The 17,748-nt window shown below is 38.8% G+C and overlaps 1 protein-coding gene across 2 annotated transcripts in view; it reads left to right on the forward strand.

Moving 5' to 3' along the window:
- LIMCH1 (LIM and calponin homology domains 1) overlaps positions 1-17,748 on the forward strand; it is a 175,323-nt gene that overhangs the window by 95,747 nt on the left and 61,828 nt on the right. For both annotated transcript variants that reach the window (XM_068188951.1, XM_068188952.1), the window contains exons 4-7: positions 5,307-5,413; positions 8,454-8,484; positions 11,495-11,605; positions 16,131-16,326. In XM_068188951.1, coding sequence (XP_068045052.1) covers positions 5,307-5,413; positions 8,454-8,484; positions 11,495-11,605; positions 16,131-16,326 — 445 coding nt within the window. The remainder of the gene's footprint in view (positions 1-5,306; positions 5,414-8,453; positions 8,485-11,494; positions 11,606-16,130; positions 16,327-17,748) is intronic.

The raw sequence follows: 17,748 nt of genomic DNA on the forward strand, positions 1-17,748 counted from the left end.
CTGCCGCCCCGCCGCGGGGTCGCGGCCCTGGGCAGGCGAGGATCGGTCCGTGACGGGCTAGTCCTGCTTCCCCTCCCTGCTCCCGGGAATCATCTCCTTCTGGTTGGTTGTTTTTTGGTTTTTGGTTTTTTTCCCCACTACCATTTAATTTTAGTGGGTGAGGCTATTGTGTGCCAGAATCCTCGGGGGAATGTGAGCAGCCCTGTCTCCCCTTGCTGTTCTGGGAGGTGCCTTCAATTCTGGTGTACTGTCAGTCTTCCACTTCTGGAGGTTAACCATCCTCGGCTTCTAAGTGAATGTGTCCTAACTATGATCCATTTCCTTCCAAATCTACTGATTTGGAGTTTGCCACAGAAAGCAATCTTTTACATCGTTTTATTATATATATACAGCAAAACATATTGGATGAACAGTAAAACACACACACACACACATATCTATTGTTAAACATATGTATATAGTTAAACATACACAGAAGAAACATCTTGGAGAGTAACACATACATACATATATGTATATATATATCTGTATATATATATATACATACATACACACACACACACACACACATATTTATATATATAAAAAGTTCCCAGCCCTTCTTATAGAAGTTTTTTCTTGGTGGACTTGAACTGAATATTTCAGTATTTCTACGAACCTGTGAATCAGGCAAGATCCTGCTTCACAGGTTTTATATAGATAAAACCTTTATATAGATAAAACCTTTCACTGCTTTTATATAGATAAATTATCACCACTACTTACATAAAATAGAAAAATAAGGGAATTAGGAAGAAATGCAGAGACCAAACAAAAGGCTTTTGAGAGTCTATTGACAACTTCTCAGAAAAGCAGTTCGGAAATTTTCTTTTTTTTTTTTTTTTTTTTTTTTTTTTTTTTTTTTTTTTTTAATTTAGAAATCTTCTAATTTATTCTGGAGCCAGGAAAATATCAGCATTCCAGAAATGAAAAAGGCCACCTGTTTGCCTGCAGCTGTCCTGCAAAACAGAGCAGTGCTACTGGCAGCTAATAATATCTCCAGCTTACAGAAGTGGCATGTATTTGTCATTTTATTCAGTATTCTGGGCAGATATACAGCTTGGCTTGCTTTTATTTTCCCCAAGTTTATCTGAATATCTCATCCAGGCCATGCAGTAGCACATCTGACAAACGATGGCTCCACAGTGCTAAGCTGTAGAATCGATTTGCAGTGCGAATACAGTGAGACTGTTTTGTATGCATTGTGGCAGATGAAAGGAATGGAAGTGGGCCAAATTCAAGCTGTTTGCCATTGCATCTGATCAGCAGATCCTATGGAGAGAATTTGCCTGCTGTGAATATTTGATTCTCGCTAGCTTGAACTGTCTTGTGTGTTGGCAGTGCTACTGTGTGAATTTGCAGTGGCTTTCCAGGGTGTCTGTCCTACTCAGCTGCCAATTTCTGGGGTTTTTTTTGCAGGGTTCAGGATTTTGTGCTCCACTTAGTGCTCAAGGAAAATTGCTTAGTGCTATACAGTGAACATTTTTTCGTATTTGTAGCACACAGGTTAAAACAAAAAATATATTAGAAATGGGTAGTATGTTACCTTTCCCTCTCCCTTACTCTCTCCCTGCACCTTCATAAAGGCGTAGCCTCTCTGCCACCTACTCTCTCTGCATTATCTTCAGATGATTGTCCTGGCAAGGTTAATTTGTAGTGGTGAGTCTGTCAGATTACACACCAGAAAGGATGAAAAGGTGATGGTGTAGAAATGCAGTTGTGAGCGGGAGCATTTTTCCCTTCCTTCCCATGCATCCTTCTGACTAAGTTTCATGGACCCTTATCTGTCCATGACCCTTCTTACTGGTTCATGGCTGGCTTGCCTGGGAGTTTGCAGTTTTGTGTTGGTTAATTTTTTGTTTCTGAAATTCAGTATAGTGAAACATTTACATTAATAATTTTTGGTTTTCGGTACTTACAAGTAAATGACATTGCTTGTAGTGCTGATGTAACAGTAACTGTCAGGACTCTGCTGAGGCAAGCAGAAAAGGGTTGGGATTTAACCTATCAGTGTATCCTGTGTCTGTCACCACACTGAAGCATTTTATCTTTTCTATACAGACTAATTTAGACTTTCTGTCATTTTATAGATTAATCATAGATAAAATTATATAGTTATCTGTGATATTTATAGATTACAGATTTATAACTTATAGATCTATATAAATATAGATATTTATGGACATAAAATTTTATATTTTAAAATAATAGAAAAAAATTGCAAAATAAATTTAGGCTGTAACCTATCAGCTTTTTCTTCCTCTGTGTGTATGAAGGACAAAAGCCAGAAGAAGATTTTGGATTATACAGTGGTGTGGGATAAAACCAAGAGGAGCCAGTAAGAGACAGCTGCAGGTCCTCTGGGGCTGTAGGAAATGATGTGCTGACCAAGTGAACAGTTCTCTGTCTACTCCAACACTGCAGCTGCAGAAAGTAATGGCTGAGAGAAAAGAAGTATCATCTTCATTTAATATACTGAGAAAATTGTGTGATTGTGTCTCTTAGGGGCTGTCAGAGGGACCAAATTCTGGCCATGTGTCTTCTGCGACCACTGTAAAAGATACCACTCTGTTAGCTGAGGCACAGCAGCTGGCCACCCTGAGATCCTTGCCACTGCAGTGTGACCCATTTGCATGACCTATTTAACTCTGTCAAGTTGTAAGGAGTTAGGCAGGCACATTAAATGTGTCTTTTCAGTCATCTATTTAAAATAAGGATGGTTTTTATATCTTGCTACTTGTAAACCTGTTTTTTCTGCTTTCTTCATTTTCTTCAGCAATGACAAAGAGTGGCGTTTCAGTTGACTACAAAAAATGCATAATTGCAGCTAACAGACCCTGAACAATAAATCCTCTTGAAAGATAAAAGCAACATTTTCTGAGAACTGAAGAAATCAGGACCTGATCAATGCAAGGTGTAGTAATCCTGAGAGAGCTGGGTCTTAACTTTAAGACTCCTTTCTCCCTTTAGTGGCTTAGGAGTGCTTTTCTCCAGTGACTCAATGGAACTAACAAATGTGAATTTCATCTGTACTAGAGCAAACCAGGAAAAGTTTAGTTTTGCAGTAGTATGGGATAAATTTTTTGGCTTGTGGTTAGACAGCCTAGGCAGGTGTCCTTGAGTAAATACATCACTTGAAAACATTTTCTTTGTTGGATTTTTCTTCAATCCTTTTAAACAAGTGCCATTTTTAGGACCAGTGGGAAATAAAAATTATGAGATTTTTAACAAAAGCAGAAGCTTCTTTCAGGGGTCACTGATTGCATCTTGTTGGCACATGTGGTTACTTGTGCCCATACAAGATACCAGCTTTCTGAGGAATTGTTTGGGTGATAGTGTTAGTGACTGTTGGCAAACATTATTCATATGATGACCATCAAAACAAAAGCATGTAGCCAAACAGGAGTAGGTGACACTGGTTTTCTCAGAAGTAGGCATTCGTTCATCAGCAGAAGGACTGAGTTCCCAAACTATGTGGCTGCCAAATAACTGGTATTTTTGTTACTGCTTATCATAACTCAGATGTGAACTTCTGGCATAAAGATGGGTGCAATTAGTTGTCTTCACCATTCCTCCTCCTTTGATTGTTTTCTGTTAGGTTGCTATGACCTCAATGTCCAGTACATTTTTTGTTAAATTTGGAAATACTGTTAGGAACTTTTTTTGAATGCTTTTGCATTTTTATTTGATATATTAGATTTGCACATTGCTCCACCAACCATTTGAGAGTGACCAGGACTGTCCTCCATCAAAGACCAAACATAAGAGTTATTCATGATGCAGTTGGAAAAATTATAATGCAAACAGTAAGCCAGATGGAAAATTTTACAGGCATCTTTTCATGTCATGAATGATGCTGTCTCTCTGGGTTATGGGCTCTCTGCTCTCTCAACTGCTGTTCCTTCCCCCCCTGGCTCCCCTCCAGAGCTGTTAAGTTTCAGCCAGGGAAGAAAGGGAGATTTGAACTCCTCTGAATTTCCAAGTCTCTGTTTTCTGTGGTGTGGCTGGCGAGCTTTGTGTGCAAGTGTTGGCATGCCGAGAGCCGCAGCGATTTGCATGCTGCTTGCAGAACAAACAGGGCTGTTCTCCCCGAGCCCCAAGAAAGGCTGGAGCAGATGTGGGGAGAGCCCTCCTCACCAATCCTGCTCTGTCATGCAGGGAGGGTAAAAGCTGAACACCGCCAGGCTCCTCTGCTTCCCAGTTTTTGTGGAAATGGGTCTCCACCACATGCTGTGGTTCTGCTGCTCTGTAACTCTTCATGGGGCAGCTTAGCTTTAGGTTTGAGATAAGACTCCTCAAAGAATATCAAGCTGTACATTGTATCTTTACTTGTCCACACATCTACCATTGCAGTTGCTGGTCTAGAAACATATATATCTAAAAACCTATTCTCTACTAGCTGCAAGATTTATCCATGTAAAACATATTCACTGGTTCTGTAACAGGGGAGTGGTGTACATGCATGTGTATAAAACCTGTATTAACTGTATATGCACACATGCAGATTCAATCTCCTTGGTGCAAACCGAAGTGTCATCGCTTGGACTTGGTTTGAAAGAGACTTACATCAGTTTTTACTTAGCCTTTCTTAGTTATTTTAATTTTTTCACTTTGGAAAGAGTAAATCCTCCATAAGAAGTGTTACAAAATTGGGTGTTGCTTCTTCTTAGAGACAGTGGCCATACAAAGTGTAGCTTCGAGGTTTTTATTTCAGGAGAAAGGACCTTTTCTCAGTGGCTTCTAACTGGTTACGTTTGGAGAGGCAAGAGAACAGTTGTGTTAACTGGCTTGCTCATATCTGACATGCAAAGTGTTTTCTGAACAAATTGCTTGCTTAAATGGTGGCAGGCTTTTTAATAGCTACTCTTCCTGCTCTCTTCGAAAATCCCGCCTTTTTTACGCTGTAACATGCTGAGGTTGTGTGGCAGCCTCCAGCAGCAGGTGGAAAAATCAGTGAGCCTTTTTCAATTAAAAAAGTTGCCCACATCTGTGTTTGAAAATAAGCGAGTCAACAAGCTTGTTGTAGTTGTATGTCTTGGGGAAAAAAAAGAAAAAGAAAAATGTTTCATACGTATCTGGTTTTCAAACAAAATCTACACTGACCTCTTAAATTATGTGACTGGAAATGTCTTTGGCTCTTCATTTAGCTAATGGTATGACTGTTCATGAGCAGTTACTGAATTAGGGAGAAGTTGGTTTGGTAAGATTTTTTTTCAGTTAAGGAGAGCTTAAAATGTTGAAATTGTATGCTTTTTGTCTCTTTTCAGGATAATATCATATTATTCTTAAGAGGCTGCAAAGAACTGGGACTTAAAGAATCTCAGCTTTTTGATCCTGGTGATCTGCAGGATACATCAAACAGAGTAACCATCAAGTAAGTATAACAGCAGTTTGTGAGTAGCATGTTATAGCCTCGGGTGCATGGGATGCAATAGTAAATATTTAAGAATGAGCAAAAAGGTTATAGAACTGTAATTAGTATAACGCAAATAGGAAGCAGAAGTTTGGGAAACTTTCAGTGTTGGGATGAATAGATTGTTGTATTCAACAGGTTTTGTCCCAGAGACATCAACCACAGCTCTGCAAAATAGGGCAACACTTGGAGAATGCTCTCAGGCCCATGGTGTGACTCTTGGGGATGTCCTGTGCAGGCCTAGGAGAGGGACTTGATGATCCTTGTGGGTCCCTTCCAACTCAGTTTATTCTGTGATTTTGTAAAAATACTGTCATAGTTAGGCAATGAGATTCTGAGGGACTTAGGGGTTTTTCCTAATCTAAATTGATGACATTCTTTTTTTGTCTCTCCAACTAATAAAATATTGTAGTCTGAGAGAAAAGAAGTCACAGTTCTGTTATGTCAGATTAAATTGTTCTGATGGTGAAATATAGGACATTTAGAGGCCTCTCAAATTCTATGAGATGCAGGAATAGCATGGTCTCTTCACTTCCCTGCAAGAGCTATAGCTTGAGACACACAGTAATTGGACTGAGGAAGTCTGTGTGAACTGGAAATGCCACAATTTAGATAGTTTTTCACCAAAACCATGCACCCACTACCACACAAATTGCACAGGCCCCCCACCTTTTAAAAGCAAAACCACCCACACTTTCATAAATTAACAAAATTTATAATTGGTGTTTCTTAACTTCTAATTTAGTATTTCAAAGTTTTCCTGAAAGTTTTGGTTCTATCATGTCATATTACAGTTATAACAGAAGTTATTGCTCCACAGACAAGCAAATGCTGCTGAGTTAATTGAATGATCTAATTTAATTTGGCCAAAAGGATCACTAATGAAATCCTGATCAGATATATCCATTTTAGAAAAGTATATGGAAACAATTTACTAAATTTCAGTAGCTTTTTTTTTTTTTAAATTCCTTTCTGGCAATGGAAGCTGGGCAAGTTTTCATGGTTTCCCAGGCATTTTCTGGGAAAATTCAAAGGCTCTGAAAATTGAATTTGCCAGTGTCCTTATTTTAAGGTATACCATTTTTTTCTCCTTCCCAAGTTTCTGACTCTAACATGAGGTTCTTCTTGCCCTCTGCATGGCAGTGAGTGGAGGCTATGTCATGTATTTCTTCTAAATCTGGTAATACTTCAATGAAGCCTGTTCTTCATGATGTCCTGCGAAATCATTATGATGATTGACTGGAGACAGTGGCAAAACAATCCATAATCTTCATATAAAACCCTAATCTCCATAGGAAATGAGAGAGGAAGAGACTTTTTGATAAAAATCTTCATCTTTTGGGGTTGAGGATGGATGGAGTACCTTGGTGGAGGCAGGCTGAGAGGCTTTGACAAGGGTGGAGCTCGAAGCAGAGCTGTTCAGTATGTCACCAGGTTAAACCTGGCATCATAAACCCCACAGAGCTGGCCTGGCTCTCTACTGCATATGAGGGCTTCAGAGAAAGCAGCTGTGGAAATGAGCCAAATGTTTTCCTAGCACTGTCCAAGTTCACACTGAGTAACTGAGTTGAGGTGTACAAGCCAAGTCCATGACTGTTTTAGAGAAATATGTTGAAGGCTGTGTTCTGCTAGCTAGTTCCCAAAGCATGAAGGTGATTTTTTTCCCTCTTTGAAGACTTTGGGGTGATTTTTTTAAACATGGTGAATATATTATTTGTTCTGTGGTGAAGGATGAGTGTGACATTATTGCACATGCTTAAGATAATGACATTTTAACTTCTTTTTTTCATATAGATGTTAATTGAGGCATGCATTAGATCTATTTTTTCGATCACTCTGCTTATAAAAGTTATGAGCTAATGCTGTAAGGAATTTTTTTGGTGACTTGTTAAACAAGTCTCTTTTCCATTGTTATTTTACTAAGAAAAAAAACCAGGACTGTTCTATTTTTCTTATTGTGTGGGTATTAGTGGACAAAATTTGGCTTAAAGAGATGTTATCAAATACACTTTGTTTACCATTGCCTATATTTAGGCTTTTGTTGTTCTAACAGATTTGAGTATATTTATTTTTGGTTTTGCCAGATAAACTTTAATGATGGAGTAGTCTTACTTTAGAGTAGAAGAGAATTCCACTGTAAATAACAGGACAATCTTTACTAAATCTCAAATAGTCTTATGTAGGTTTTATGTATGTAGTGATACATATTTCCTTCTTTTTTAATGCTTTCTTTGCTGAATTTTGAAATGTTCTTTATGTTTGCACAAATTTTGTACCTTGTTGCTTTTAACATAAAACAGCCACTCTTCCATGAGCATAAGAGAAAAAAATAAATTGAGAAGGATGATGCCAATGTTCAGTCTGAGTGCTCAAGTATATGTTTAAAAAAATAAAGGTTTTCCATGGTATGCTCTGTTTTAAATGGCAGGGTCTTTGTTGCTTCATCCATTCACTTTGTTCTTTGTAATGTTTGTTTCCACAGAAACACCTGCAATATTTCCTAAATGTGTGCTGATGCTTCTTATGCTTGTTCAGTTGCTTCCAGGATCTGTATGGGTTGCAGAGCAGAATCTAACTTCGATAACTGCAGAATGTATTTTAGCAATGAGGACTTTTGTCTTCCTTTTTTAAGAAAGCAGCAAGTCTGTTTAAAGGAAATATTTTGGCATTGTCCCACTTTACTGTGGGAGCATTATAAACACATTTTCTTCTTGTACTTCCAGAATTCTAGTTTAATGATTGAAATAATGGTGACAAAATACTCCCGTGTTATGAATAAATGAATGTGTGAACTACATCTTCTTAGCTTTTATGTATTTCCAGACAGCAGAAGCATTCAGCAGGCTTTTGTTAGGGAAAATGTGATCTGCTGCATACAGCCTCTTGGAAAGTATGTCTACTTTCTGATTTTTTCCCTTTTTTCTTCCTTTTTTTTTTTTTTTGTTTGTTTGTTTGTTTGGTTTTTTTGTTTATCTTTGTATGTGCTTGTGTGTGCATCCAGGAACATTGACTATAGTAGGAAGCTGAAAAATGTAAGTATATCATTTGGAGTTTTTGTCTGGTTAATTCTGTTATTGGCCTGATCAAGAATTATGTCAGTAAAAACTGAGTACATGAATATTGCTGAAAAGTCCTTCTGAATACAAGCCTAACTGGGTTCTGCTGGAAATTTAGGTAGAGCTGCTATGGCAAAGCAGCCTTACAATAGAAATAAAATGGAGGACATTTGTCTCTTCTTAGATAGTCCTAGATGAGTGATAAACAAAGTGATTTCTGTGCTGTCCAGTGTGGTGTTTGCCAGGAACAGTCTGATTTGACCATGAAGCCAAACTTTTGTAGCCCTTTACAAATATATAGGCATAGAGTACAGTTGCACAAAACATTTAAAATTAAGCAAAATGGCCATTAAATTGGGATGCAAGGCCTTACTACGAGGTTTGCTAGCTTTCTCATTGTTCTTCCAAATAAATAAGTGTTTCCCCAGAAAGACTATTTCCATTTAACTTCAATTTCCTCTTAATTTAAACTGAGGGCAATTGTATTAGATCCTGTTCTTGTTAACTAGAAAAGAAAATGCCTAAACTTTGCTGGTCTCAGTTTAAAGCCTAGCAAGTTGTCGGTACTTAGTTAGCTGTAAACTGGTATAATTTTTGTTTGGCTCACATCCCTATATCCTGATAGTAAATGCTAAGATCTTTATTAATAACTCTGAAAACCAGTAATCTTAACTTCCATGACTGGAGCTTAAAAATAAAAAAACCCAAACAACACCAAAACCACGCTTCCCCCGAACTGTTTCATCCTGTCTTTCCCATCATCAGTAGAGTAGTATTTTCTGCACCCAGCACACAGATTTTTAGGGGAAGAATTCAGCTTTGGTATTTTAACACTCTTTATGGGCACTGGCTAAACATCTTTGTACAGATGTATTGCTCTAAAGGTGAAGTTTCAAAAGTATCCTCCATAATGTGCTTGTAGGCAATATATGCTTTCCAGGTGCATGATCATGCTGCCTCAGCTGGCAGCCAGCCAGAATTGCTTGCAAATGTGAAATTTTCTGCTTTCTTTTTTTTTTTTTTTTCAAATAAAGAAAGGAAGAAGAGAGAAAGTGATTAAATGCCAGCAGAAATAAATAAAAATACCAAAAATAACATAATCTTAATCAATGTACTGAATGGCAAAATTAATTGGACAGTTTCCTGGTTGCTAGAAATACTGTTATTTGCAATTTTTTTCATTTAACTTGAGAACATATACTGTAAGACTTTTTTGCATTAAATTTGTCAAGTAGTGTTGGTTGAAGGAAAACAGTTCAGATAAAGGTTGTTTCAAGACAAAAAAAATCAGGATTGCAACACCACCTCCTTTCATTCAGCACAGTAGTATCGATTTGGATGTAGTTTTTAAAAAAAGGGAAAAGTTTTTGAACTTCATTAAAAATGTCACTCAGTTATTTCATTACATGTATACTACTTTTAAACTGAAGAAAAATATAAACTTTATTTATATATAAAATACATATTTTACATTATGTACCACAGTTGTTTTTAAACAACTGTGAAGGTCTGTATGATGCTGTGTCCTTTTCTGTCAGGGCCGCAGCTGCAGTGCTGCATAATTTCGAACTGCGTAATTTTGAATGGGGATGCTAGTGCCAGTTGATAAGAAAAGTCTAGCATGTTGCTGAGGAGGAGTGTGGATGCATGTTTTAGGGAAGAAGAGTCCAAGAGATGTCTGTTCCAGGTGGAACAGACTCCCCCACTTCGGGATTTCTGCTGGTCTTGTTTCCTTTAGTTCAATATGTAGCATGACGTATATGGTCCTGTCCCATCAAAATATAAAATACTGTATTTCACTTCATGAATCTTTTTTTGAAACAGTTAATGGCAACTGTTATTTACTATTGGTTGCATCTCTTCTCCACATCAAAATATTTTCTGTTCATTCTGCAGTTAAATGCTTTGCAATGTCATAGAATATGCTGAAATAATGAGCATTAAATGAGAAAAAGCCCTAAGTTCTAGTGTGATGGTTTGTCATTTTTAACCACTGCAAAACACCGAATTGAATTGCCTTTGATGAGCAGTTTCCAGTCCAACTAGCTGCTGCACAGGTATTATTATAGACATTGATCGAAGTGGAGACATATATGGGTGCAGAAAAGGCCTTTCCTTCCATGGTATAAATGGCAGCATTTTTGGATGTATTGGATTTGACCATCCTAAGCATCTTAATTTCTCATTTTCTAAAACAAGTGCAACACCAGCAGTGTCAGGTCAGGTATCTTTGCTACTTGTAAGAGCAATTCTTGGTCATTTTCCCTCACCAGTTTTGAAGGGATTTGTGAGTTATGGAGATATCAAGTCAGAACTTGAATGAAATCACCAACTTCTATGCTGTAGTCTGATAGAAACAACAAGATGCTTATGGCTTTTGGTTAATCTTGGGCTAAGAAATTCTTAAAGTAGCAGAAGCCTGGAAATAAATGTTCCTGTATCATCTGGTTACTTACATTAAGATGATTAAAAATGGGACTCCTTTTTCTGTCCTTGAAATAGACACAGATTCAAGATGCTTTTAGGCAGGCAGACATTCTAGGTACTTTGTTTATTACCTTGGTCTGAACGGTTTTCATTAATAACTACTAATGTTAGTAGTCTTTAGTGATTTTTTTGTATTGAATTTAGAAACAAATATATTTATGTGTGTCTTCTAGAAGTTTCAAATCTCTTTGCCTAGTTTTTCTACTCATATCCATCTTTTCTGTTTATTTTTTCAGGCAGACATAACACTTTTATTATTTTTATTTAAAATACCAGGGAGATAATATGTTAAGTTACATTTTTTTTGGAGTTTAAACTTTCATAGTTGCCTGATGTATTTATGTTTAACCTTTGACAGACACTTCCCTTTCAGTTCTGATGTATAAAAAAAATCTTGTGCTGCTGTGCAGTTTAGAATAAATGACTGATGTTGCAGGGAAGTAAATTTAGCTACAGGACTGTGTAGATGGCTGAAATTAATTCTTATTAACTTCTGCAGGTATTAGTCACCATTTATTGGCTAGGGAAAGCAGCAAACAGCTGCACATCATATAGTGGATCAACCCTGAACCTGAAGGAGTTTGAAGGCTTCCTGGCACAAATGAGAAAGGTATCTTTTTGTTATGTTTTGGGAATGGAAATTTACTTCAAATTATTACTCTGATAAATAAACTGTTTCTTTCTAAATATGAGAGAAGGGGGGCTGGAGTGCAAATTCCTTAGTAAACCTCTACTTGCATCAAAAATGTTTCTGATTCTACCAAACTGAAAACCACTGTGGCAGCTTGCTTTGTGGTGGCATCAATGATGCAGCAAGTGATGTCAAATAGGGCTTTAGACTTGTCATGTGGCTCTTTCATCTTAATTTCCATGTGTTTTGGTTTGAATTATTTTCATTTATGACACCAAACTTCAGCTAGAAGAGCTGAGATTCAGAATTAACGTGGTAGGACTCACAAGAACATAGTCTTTTTCTTCTTTAAAACATTCAGTCTCATGGGCAGCTTTTTTGGGTTTGTGTTGCAACATAAAACATCAAACCAAAGGATATAAATAAAGCTAAAGTGGAGGAGAAGGAGATTATATTTCACCAAAGACATAGTTAGGATAAATCTGTTTTTGCCAAGCTCTAAATTCTGGCTGAAATCATATTTGGTGGTTTATGATGAGCTGATCTCTGTTGGAAGAAGAAAGTTTTGATTGCTGTAGGGTGGTTTGAGGATTTTTGGTTGAGCATTCTAGCATGCCCTGAACCAAGACATCAGACACTTAACCTCACAGTTAATGCTAATGGTTAGCATTGATAACCAAACCTGCCTTTCTTTGGGATGGAAGGGACAAGGAGCTGGTGTGGAAGAAGACTGGCAGCACCCTGTGCTGGCACGACGTGTGTGTTGGACATACTGCTCAAGAAAGGCTGTGCAGATACGTTCTGCAGTCCACAAAGAGCGTCGTGCCAGCTCTTCCCTCCCCACCTCATGTAATGGCCATGTCATCACAGACAGTAGGGGTTTGGGGACCATGGGAGACTCTCTGGACATAAATTCCCCTTCAGCTCTGTGCTGCTGCAACTGTGCCAGCTGCAGGTCTGCATTCTGCGATCTCACAGGGCCAGCACCACTGGAGAGGAAGAAATGCTTGTCTGACTGATAGCAGCTCCTACACCCTGGTGTGACCAGAGAACCTTAACTAGATGGGCGAAATTCCTGTTTATGAGCCCACTTCTTCTGAACAAGCAGGTGAAAATGGAGAGGAAAAGAGAGCATCCAGCTTCTCTGGAGAAGTTTATTTTAGTCTTCATTTTAATGACCTGTGCTTATCACTTGAGACTTTGGGACTTGTGAGTGATATGACTGATCCCAAGCAATAAAAAGATGAAGTTAGTAGTTGAGTTGTTTACAAATAGAAGATGTGGAGAAGGAGCAATTCACACTCCAAAGGGTCTGAAAGCTGAAACAAACCCAAAAAAGGGAGCTAGCACAGAAAAATGGCCAAAGTGCAGGTAGCCACAATGTTAGTGCTGCATGGTGTCATGATTTATTTTTTAATGTTTAATCTCACACCATGAGGCTCCTCTTTTTCCAGGTGATATTTACCCATGAAACTAATCATCAGAACATTTTGGAGGTCCTATCTTGAACCCTTTTGTCGGATGAAATAGGCTAGGGGCAAAAGGAAATGTTCTCCAGGTGGTTGTGAAGTGCCTGGCTGGGCATTGCGAGTGCTGCAAATTAAGGACATAAGCAAGAGGCTGGTACTTGATTTGTTGCAAATGTTGGAGCTGAGAGCGGGGTAGAGGTCTCATAAGAGCTGAAAGCTATATATGCCTTTAATGCATAAACAGAGCATTTTGCAGTCCTGAAAAGTCCTATTTCGGGTGATGCTGCTGTGACAGCTGCTTTTATCATGTCTCTACTCTTGTATCCCTGCAGTATTTCCCACTGGCAATTGTTGGTTTGTATGTTACTGCATTTGAAGAGGATTTGGTTGTAAAATATAACATGTTAATCATGCTGTGCAACATTCTGATGTTCTTTATAGCTGAGCTCAAGTGATGAAAAGACACTTTATCACATTCTCTACTGGCATTTTTTCCACAGAATTTAATAACTAAATCGACCATAAATTCAGTGTGGTTTAGTTTTTCTGTTGTAAATCCTCTCTGCCCTCCTTTTTTAATAAGCAAATCAAAAGACAGCTCTGATGTAACTTGTCTCATCTTTTTCTACTTCTCATGCTGAAGGGGATATTAACTTCTAACTTTATTCATGCTACTCTGTTTTTAATTTCATTAACTATTTGAGTACTCATTCTTCTTTACTTTTAAACTAGAAATTCCCAATGACAAAATGTCAATGGCTTTTTGATTATATTCAGTGGGTGGAACTTCCTGGACAAATGCATCTTATATTTGGCAATCACACTTTTAACTGCCGCTCTGTGACATACTGTGTTTTTAATTAGGTAATATAAAAGACTAATGCACTGTTGTGTGTCATGCCGTGGTGTTATCAGTCCCACAGATAAGCACATTGCCACTGATAGCATTTGGGAGATGACGTTTGTTCAAGGCAGGACAAGTACCCGTCTGTGTGATGGCTTTGTGTTGCGAGAGTGTCTTTGCCAAGGGGAAAGCTGTAAAGAACATGTTTACAGAAGTCTAGGATCCTGTCCTGGTGCCTGCCTCCGAATTCCTAGTGAGCAGCATGCAAAATTAACATAAACAGGCCATTGAAAGTAGGTTCTGCAGAACTCATTAGTTCACAATTGGACTGCTTTCAAACTCGGAGATAGTGAATGCGGGATGGGGCTTTTTGCCCAGTTGAAGTCCCTGTAGCTGCTGAGCAATTCTGTGTCATTCAAATACAGTAATTTAGGAAAATGGAAGTGTGCCTAAAGATTGAGAATAGCTGATTGGTATGAGGGGATGAGTGGATTTAAGGAATTTGGATTTTTTAAAAGATTTTTGGATCGTGTCACAAACAGGATTTTGATAGGATTTGTAGATTTGTTCTTGGCTGTATGTAATTCATCCATATTTCAGGGAGACAGATTTTTGTTGTCTATTGTTTCTACCAGTATTTTAATTCACTAAGCAGAATTGGGAAAATAAATTACATAGGATTCCTTACAACTTTTTTAGATGCATTTTATCTGGTTTTAGAATATATTTTCACTTCTATTTACTGTGAGGTTACTTAATGGCATTACCACAGTTTAGCTTGGCCTCAGGTGACCTTTGCCGCTGGCCTTAATGTGGTATTTTGGCAGATTAGTAGTGAGTGGCACTAATTAGGCCTTCTTCCTGAAAAGTTTGCAGGGTGCTTGGTCTGATGTCTCAGTCCCGCTTCAAGCCTCCCTCTTGTTCAGCAGGGGAGTGTTGGTGTATTACTGTACAAGGCTCTCCACTCTCCATCACTTTTCTGGCAAACCTGCATTTTTGTGGAGGCGGCCCACCACAGCATACTGTGATATTCCTGATTGATCTTCTCATTGGTAATACTAGTGATGGGTAAAACTTTAGCAGCCAGGGATAGTGGGAGCTCTGCTCAATATAGCCATTGTGCTTCAGCTAGTTGTAAGCAGGGGGTGCTTCTTAATTAGGAATTAATATTCAAATGCTTCTGGGGAAAAAAAGCACATTCCAGCGTCTTTGGGTTACAAAATGTCAGTCTGATAATGGCACTCACATCTCTGACTTTACTTACTGTCGGGGGAGGAAAAAACAGATTTATCTCTGAACAAACTTAGTTATTTTTGTTTTTTCTCCATCTGTGTGATTGTAATTAATATTAAGACACTCTCTAAAACAAGGAATTTATTATAATGCAAGGGTGAGGATGGCTTCTATTGACCTTTCCCTCTGCTGGAGTTTCAGTGTTTTAGTATGTGCTGCTTGCACTGGAAAGAATTTATAATCACAGGGCTGTCAAAGACAACCATTGTTCTCCCTGCTCTGAACATGTGGGTCAGCTACAAGTGCTTTCATATCCCCCAGAGCCAGGAGCTGGCAAAGAGTAAAGAGCACAACTGAATTCTTCTGAGGCATCGGGAGAAGCATTTTGCATATTTTTCATTGCTGATTGCTTGAGAAAGACATCCGTCTTTCATAACAGGAATTTCTCTTCAAGGTAGACGGAGGCTGGGGCACACTGCTTTATTATTTTGCCGAGCTGAAGCAGCAACAACAAATGCTGTCTGCTGGGGTCCTGGCCAGATACAATAGATGGGCAAGGAGAGGCGGGGGGATCTTTTGGAAAGCAGCAAACTTAAACCTGATGCAGGCACAATGTTAAAATTATAGTGCCTTTGGCTGTGCTATGGACTGTGGACGACAAGTCAAGTTTCAGGTTACTTTCACTTTTGATCAGTTTATTAACTGGTCTGTTGGAACTTTTTCTCAGTTCATTGTACTAATCTAATGAGAGTAGTTTCTTCTTAAACAGCATAAAACTGGTTTATTGCAAGCTTGCACTTTGTTTTGGAGGGAAGAAGGGGCAAAAACCAAGGATACCCTTTTTTGGGGAGGCAGTTTTTAGTATTTGGGAAGATGCTTTGTTTTTTGGTGTGTAATGCTTCTCACGAGTATGTCAGTGCCTTCTTTATGAAGAGGTTCCTGCTGTATTTCTATGTAGGAAACAGAGGATATTGAGAGCCCCAAGCGCAGCATTCGTGACAGCGGCTATATAGACTGCTGGGACTCTGAACGCAGTGATTCCCTCTCCCCGCCTCGCCACGGCAGAGATGATTCCTTTGACAGTCTGGACTCCTTTGGCTCCCGCTCACAGCAGACACCGTCTCCAGATGTAGTGCTCAGAGGGAGTAGTGATGGTAAGTACCAGTCACAGTGCGGCACATGCATGACATTGGGACATAGATGTAACGTTTCTGGAATAAATGTGCCGTTCAGAAGCTGCACACAGCCTCTGAATCGGGCAAATCCAGTGGGAGAACTTCTCTGTGAATGCTGATCAGTGCTCCCTGAGGTGTAGATGACTTTGCCAACAGCTTACCTGAAGTTTGTCTCAAGCTAGTGAAGCACTGGGAAATGAGTTACATCATTACAGTGTAATTTTATGATGGGAAGAGTATTTTTCTGGGTTTTGGTGTAAGAGGATGTTATGCAGACTCATTTTAACTTACAAACTAGGCTGAAGCAAGACATTAAATTACAGGAACAGGGTGTAGTGAATTGTAATGAATAAAATGTTTGTTTAAATAAATGCAGGGCAGATAAATGACATAGAAATATCTTGAGAATGTCTGATACTTGGCAGAGTTTTGAAGTCTGATGTACAGCACTTTATCAAATGTCATATATCTTTTTACAGCATTTAGAAAACTGGGTGAATTAATACATCCCAGCATCAGAGCCTTGCACACGTTTGTGAGAGGACAAGCAGCTCTAGGCATACAGAAGGGCTGCTGCTTCTCTGCTTTTCTTTTCTGACTCTAAGAGATTTTCAGAGGCTTGTAAACACAGCATGCTGGTTGAAGAAGGATTTTCTAGGAACAGGTTTGGAGCATGCGCTTACGTTACCTGTCATGAGCAGGATTCTGGTTTAGGACAAAAGGATGCATGATTGAGGCTCTTTCTGTGCAGTTACATTCGGAAAAACAGATGAATAAGTCAAACTTCATCATCAGATGAAGTTATGTTGCACACATGAATCACTTCTCCTTAGTAATGTTGTTTATTTAATTTAAAAAGGAAAGGCAGGAAGATTTTTTTGGTAGGAACCAGATGTTCATACTACTTTTGGCAGTGTGAAAGAAACTGGTGCTAATCATAACCAGACACATGAAAGATTTCCTGAGGTGATAGGGAACTCCTTAGAACTGGAAAGCTGGCATGGAGAGCTGGCAGCAGTATTATGAAAGAGCTCTGGGAAGATCAGAGCTAAGATCTGCTCTGAGTAGCCAGTGGTGTTTGGGCTGTTACTGGTTGACCATCCAGAGCTAGCTACTGGGGCTGATTCCCTGAAATATCCTCATGACCCCTCAGACACTGAGCAGAGCAGAGGCTCCACATTATAAAATGCTTTTCTGCCTTCTCAAATGAGACAAGCATGGTGTTGGCAAATAGGAACACCTCACATGTCCTCATCAAAAAGTGTTGCTCTATCCTGGGTGCTCAAGGGATGTCCAGTGTCCCTGCTTACTTGGAGCTGGTAAGCAGCCAGTTACATATGTCCTGTAGATGTTTCCTGTCAACTTCTGCTGTATTATCAGATGTTAGAAAGGTTTCATGAT

This window comes from Anomalospiza imberbis, chromosome 4 (genome assembly GCF_031753505.1).
Source record: "Anomalospiza imberbis isolate Cuckoo-Finch-1a 21T00152 chromosome 4, ASM3175350v1, whole genome shotgun sequence".
Lineage (NCBI taxonomy): Eukaryota > Metazoa > Chordata > Aves > Passeriformes > Viduidae > Anomalospiza > Anomalospiza imberbis.